The sequence below is a fragment of the Chiloscyllium plagiosum genome, chromosome 39 (genome assembly GCF_004010195.1).
Source record: "Chiloscyllium plagiosum isolate BGI_BamShark_2017 chromosome 39, ASM401019v2, whole genome shotgun sequence".
NCBI lineage: Eukaryota > Metazoa > Chordata > Chondrichthyes > Orectolobiformes > Hemiscylliidae > Chiloscyllium > Chiloscyllium plagiosum.
In genome coordinates this window covers 26,410,342-26,416,082 of record NC_057748.1, presented here as the reverse complement: position 1 = coordinate 26,416,082, position 5,741 = coordinate 26,410,342, and the positions used below count along the sequence as shown (strand labels likewise).

Sequence of the window (5,741 nt, the reverse complement as noted above, 5' to 3'; positions counted from 1 at the left end):
CCCGAAAGGGTAACATCCTGGTAAATCTCTCCCAGCCCCAAAGGGTAACATCCTGGTAAATCTCTCCCAGTCCCCTGGGGGCTGCTGGGAAGTTGCTTACAGCTCGAATAGCCCTCCAGACTTGCAAATAACAGATGATGATGACGCTGAGCGGGAACACGGCACACGTGACTGTCAGCGTGACCATGTAGGATTTCACGCCAGGGTCTGCACTCCCACTGAAAACGTCAGGCCCACACGAGGTCTTCAGCCCATGCGGCCAATACCTGATGGGGAGAGGGCGAGACAGGAGACCGTCACCGGGATTGAGTGCCATTGTAGGGACGGTCCATCTCGCTCCCAGTCAGGTCCCCGTGCCCCCCCCCTTATGATTCTGCAGCCCTTCCCTGTCCTTCCCAGACTGAGGGGAAAGGGAGGCTAAGGTGTGGTGAGTTGGGAAGGTGCGGTCGGAGGAACCCTACAGTGCATCTTGTACGCACTCTGCATCAGTGTTGGAACTCAGCCGAGCATTCCTAATGAGCCCAGCTACCTTGGGAATGGAGGGAGGGAGTGTTGGAGCTCAGCCGGGCATTCCTAATGAGCCCAGCTACCTCGGGGGTGTAGAAGGTGGGGGTTAGCGTGTTGATCGAGTGGGGGTGGGGGGGGTGCTGCTTTGTCCCTAGAAGGTGTTGAGCTTCTCTAGTGTTGTTGGAGCTGCCCCCGTCCAGGGCGAGCGGGGAGTATTCCCTCACCCTCCTGACTTGTGCCTTGTCGATGGTGAGTGAGGGCTCTGGGGGAGAAGAGAGTCAGGAGGGGAGTTACTCGCTGCAGGATTCCCAGCCTCTGACCCGATGGGGGGAGAGTCAGGAGGGGAGCTACTCGCTGCAGGATTCCCAGCCTCTGACCCGATGGGGGGAGAGTCAGGAGGGGAGTTACTCACTGCAGGATTCCCAGCCTCTGACCTGCTCTTGGAGCCGTTGTATTGATATGGGGCTGGGTCTCTTTCAGTTTCTGCTCAACGGTAACCCCCAGAATGTTGATGACGAGGGGATTCAGTGATGGTAACGCCATTGAACGTCAATGGGGTGAGATATTGGGGGGAGCTGCTTTTGAGTGGGGTGGGGAGTGAGCTGTCTGGCACTGATGCCTCCTCCTTCCTCTGCCCTCCAGGTGCGACAGAAGATGCTCTATGCTGCCACCCGTGCCACCCTGAAGAACGAGTTTGGAGGCGGGCACATTAAAGACGAGATCTCCGCGACTCAGCGGGTACGGGCTCTGAGGTTTGGGACGGAGGAGGGTTGGCTTCTAGGAGGGGAAGGGAGGCAGGGATGGGGCGGGGCCGGGAGTGGGAGGGGAGGTATCAAGGACGGGGCTTTTGAAATGAGAGCTCAGTGGGGTGGGGGAAGAGGGGTGTAGGTCAGTGAGGTCAGTTCTCCGCGACTGAGCGGGTACAGGCTCTGGGCAGAATGGGAAGTGAGAGGGAGCTCAGTGAGGGGGGGGGTGATGTGGGCCAGCGACGGGGTTGCCTGAGAGTGAGTGAGGGGAGGGAGTTGCGGATTCTTCCCCCACTTGCTCGTTCGATCAGCCCCGCCACGTGGAGAGGCTTTTGCGTGATTTCTCTAATTCTTTCCCCCCAACTCCCCGGGTTACAGGAGGACATCACTCTGAGCGGTTACCAGAAACACTTGGCATCGGAGTCAGCCCCTGCCCCGCTCACAGCCGCTGAGCAGGAACTGCAACAGCTCAAGATCACCGAGGTATCCTCCCTTGTAGGGAAACTGTTCCCCTTCCTCCCCCCCCCCCTCCCTCTCACAGGGGAGCCAGTCCCCCTCATCCTCCTCCCTCCCCTCTCTCCCTCCAACCCTGACAGATCAAGAACTTTGCTTTTGCTGTTTTGTGTGTGGGGGCGGGGGGGGAAGAGACGCTGAAAAGGGAGGCTGACAGTGTACTTTGAACAAAACAATGCAGATTTATAGCGAAAGAAAAGGAAGGGGGAGAGAGGCGGTTTGGAAAGAATTTAGCGGAAAAAAGAACTAAAGTTTCAACTATTTTTCCTCACCGCTCCCAGCAACATCCTTCGCGGATACTCAATCCCGGTTGAAATAATACCTCCTGAAGTAGAGTCTGGGATGTTTGAGTCTACGCAGGATTGAATATCTGCTGAACTCGGTTACCCTTCGATCTTAACTCTCTGATTTCTTCCTTAACCAATGAGATTTCTTTTCAGAGAAACACTTTCATGTTTGTTCGTTGAGCTCCCTTTCGTTCACTGATCAAGAACGGCGATAGCTTTGGCAAATAGGGCTAAGGAGAATCTGAAGGAATCCCACAAATACATTAAGGACACAAGGGTAACTGGGGAGAGAACAGGGCCCCTCAAAGATCAGCAAGGCGGCCAACGTGTGGGAGACGGGGTGGGTGGAGATACTAAACGAGTATTTTGCATCAGTGTTTACCGTGGAGATGGACATGAAGTTACATAACGTGCGCAAGCAGACAACGACATCTTGAGTCTTGCAGAGGAGGAGGTGCTGGACGTCTTAAAAGGTGGATAAACCCCCAGGACCTGATCAGGTGTACCCTAGAACTCCGTGGGAAGCTGGGGAAGTGATTGCTGGGCCCCTCGCTGAGATATTTGTATCGTCGATAGTCACAGGTGAGGTGCCGGAAGACTGGAGGTTGGCTAACGTGGTGCCACTGTTTAAGAAGGGTGGTAAGGATAAGCCAGGGAACTATAGACCGTTGAGCCTGACCTCGGTGGTGGGCAAGTTGTTGGAGGGAATCCTGAGGGACAGGATGTACATGTATTTGGAAAGGCAAGGACTGATTAGGGATAGTCAACACTGCTTTGTACGTGGGAAATCATGTCTCACAAACCTGATTGAGTTTTTTGAGGAAGTCACAAAGAGGATTGATGAGGGCAGAGTGGTAGATGTGATCTGTATGGACTTCAGTAAGGTGTTCGACAAGGTTCCCCATGGAAGACTGGTTAGCAAGGTTAGATCCCATGGAATACAGGGAGAACTAGCCATTTGGACACAGAACTGGCTCAAAGGTAGAAGACAGAGGGACAGATGGAGTTTAATTCAGATAAATGTGAGGTGCTGCATTTTGGGAAAGCAAATCTTAGCAGGACTTATACACTTAATGGTAAGGTCCTGGGGAGTGTTGGTGAACAAAGAGACCTTGGAGTGCAGGTTCATAGCTCCTTGAAAGTGGAGTCCCAGGTAGATAGGATAGTGAAGGCAGCGTTTGGTATGCTTTCCTTTATTGGTCAGGAGTACAGGAGTCAGGAGGTCACGTTGCGGCTGTATCGGTGAGGCCGCTTTGGGAATACTGCGTTCGATTCTGGTCTCCCCACTACAGGGAAGGATGTTGGGAAACTTGAGAGGGTTCAGGCAAGGATGTTGGAGGGTTTGGGCTACAGGGAGAGGCTGAACAGGCTGGGGCAATTTTCCTTGGAGCGTCGGAGGCTGAGGGGTGACCTTATAGAGGTTTATAAAATCATGGGGTAGGGTAAATAGACAAGGTCTTTTCCCCCTGGAGTGGGGGAGTCCAGAACTAGTGGGGTGTAGGTTTAAGGTGAGAGGGGGGAAAGGGACCTGAGGGGTAACCTTTTTCCCCCAGAGGGTGGTGCGTGTGTGGAACGAGCTGCCAGAGGAAGTGGTGGGGGCTGGTACAATGATAACATTTAAAAGGCATCTGGATGGGTTTAGAGGGAGATGGGCCAAGTGCTGGTAAATGGGGACTAGGTTAGGTTCGGACATCTGGGTCAGCATGGACGAGTTGGGCCGAAGGGTCAGTTCCTGTGACTCTGTGATCCCCTCGTTGAACGTGACGCCCAACCTCCCTCTCGGAAATAAAGACGGGGATGCAGATTCCCTCTGGTTTTCGCACGTTCCCTGCCCCTGTCTCTCCCCCCAGCTTGAACAGCGAGGGCGGCAAGTCGACTGCAGAGGCTTCACAGTTGCGTCGCTGCCCTGCATGCATACCTGTAACGGCAGAATGTAGAACATTCCAGCGCAGTCCAGGCACTTCGGCCCTCAATGTTGTGGAACCAATCTGATGCCCCTCTAGCCTGCACTATTCCATTCTCATGCATAAATGCCCTTAAAGTTGGCGAGTCTGCTACTGTGGCTCAGTGGTTAGCACTGCTGCCTCACAGCACCAGGGTCCCAGGTTCGATTCTAGCCTCGGGCGACTGTCTGTGTGGAGTTTGCACATTCTCTTCCCCCCCCCCCTCCCCGTGTCTGCGTGGGTTTCCTCTGGGTGCTCCGGTTTCCTCCCACAGTCCAAAGATGTGCAGGTTAGGGTGAACTGGCCGTGCTAAATCGCCCAGAGTGTTAGGTGCATTAGTCAAGAGGGAAGTGGGTCTGGGTGGGTTACTCTTCGGAGGGTCGGTTGGGCCGAAGGGCCTGTTTCCGGTACTGTAGGGAATCTAATCTAATCTGTCCTATATCTATCACCCCTCAATGTAAAGCTACGTCCCCTCGTGCTCGCCCTCACCATCTTGAGGGAAAAGGCTCTCGCTGTCTAACCCTCTGATAATCTTAATGAAGTCACCCTCTTCTCTCTGATGAGAACAGCCTCAGGTCCCTCTGTAAGACCTTCCCTCCAGACCAGGCAACATCCTGGTAAATCTCCTCCGCACCCTTCCCCGGTTTCTGCAGTTTCTCGGCTGGATCCTTTGGGGTTTTTTTTTTGTTGGAAACGGCCTTCGTCTGCCTGGTTACGGGAATGTGTTTTTCCATCTGTCCCGTCAGATGAACACTGAGGTGAGCGTGGACACCAAACAGCCAACGCTGCAGGGCGTCTCGTTTCCTGTTGACGAAGACGCCGTCCGTGCCTTGCGACAACTCCAGCGGAAGGATTGCTCCTACGTCCAGCTGGTAGGTGGGCAGACGGTTGGGGGGGGTGGCGGGGAGAGAGAGGGAATTTCGGAGAGGACCCCAGCGCTGCAGGTCAGCCCGCCCACAAGGTCTCTCGCGCTGTGGCCAACCCTATGCCCGTTCCTGTCAGCGTGCCACCCTACACCAATCTGAGGTGATGCCCCTCTGGGTCCTTGACTCTCCCACACGAGGGGGAGTCACCTTTTTCCCCCCCCCCCCCTTTTCTGCCTCAATAAGGTCGCCTCTGGTTTGTCTAAACTCCAATGGGTGCGGGCCACTCTGCCTCTCCTCGTCCCTCGCTCCCCAGGATCGGCTGCAGGAGCCTTCCCTGGACAGACTCGGATACCGGGTCTATCCCTGCTTGGATACGGGGCCCCAGGAGCATCCGTGCATTTCCTGCTGTGCTCCGACTGGGGCCTTGGGAGGTTTTCTGCGAAACCTTGCTGAGGTTTATGGGAAGGGAAGGCGGCATGGAGGAGACCCAAGCCGTGATGGGGCTGAGTTGTGGGACAGGCTAGAGGGGTCAAGCGGTGACTGTATCCCAAACTCCCAAACCCTCACCCAGCCACACCCTCAGGACTGTCGGAAGGAGGGACTGTACAGCTAAGGAGCATTCATCTGAGGGGGTCTCTTCTCTCCCGCTAACCACCATCTCTCTCTACCCCCTTCCCCCTCTTTCTTGCACCCCTCCCTCCCCCCACTCTCTCCCACCTTCCCTCCTGCACTCCCCTGTCTCTCTCCCCTTCCCACTCCCCTCCATGCCTCTCTATCCTCCCACACTCCCCTTCTCTCCCTTTCCCTCTCTCTCCCCCATTCCTTCCTCTCTCTTCTCCCCCCCCACTTCCTTCCCCTTCTCTTCCACTCACACCTTCC

At 55.3% G+C, this 5,741-nt stretch overlaps 2 protein-coding genes across 2 annotated transcripts in view; one reads left to right on the top strand and one right to left on the bottom strand.

Annotated features, from left to right (window-relative positions):
* LOC122542045 (RNA-binding protein 10-like) overlaps nt 1–187 on the bottom strand; it is a 31,514-nt gene extending 31,327 nt beyond the window's left edge. The window contains exon 1 of the mRNA XM_043679333.1: nt 101–187. Within this exon, the coding sequence (XP_043535268.1) occupies nt 101–187 (87 nt within the window). The remainder of the gene's footprint in view (nt 1–100) is intronic.
* Nucleotides 188–1,107: 920 nt separating this feature from the next.
* LOC122542044 (twinfilin-1-like) overlaps nt 1,108–5,741 on the top strand; it is a 15,040-nt gene continuing 10,406 nt past the window's right edge. The window contains exons 1-3 of the mRNA XM_043679332.1: nt 1,108–1,245; nt 1,632–1,736; nt 4,743–4,868. Coding sequence (XP_043535267.1) covers nt 1,123–1,245; nt 1,632–1,736; nt 4,743–4,868 — 354 coding nt within the window. The 5' untranslated portion in view covers nt 1,108–1,122. The remainder of the gene's footprint in view (nt 1,246–1,631; nt 1,737–4,742; nt 4,869–5,741) is intronic.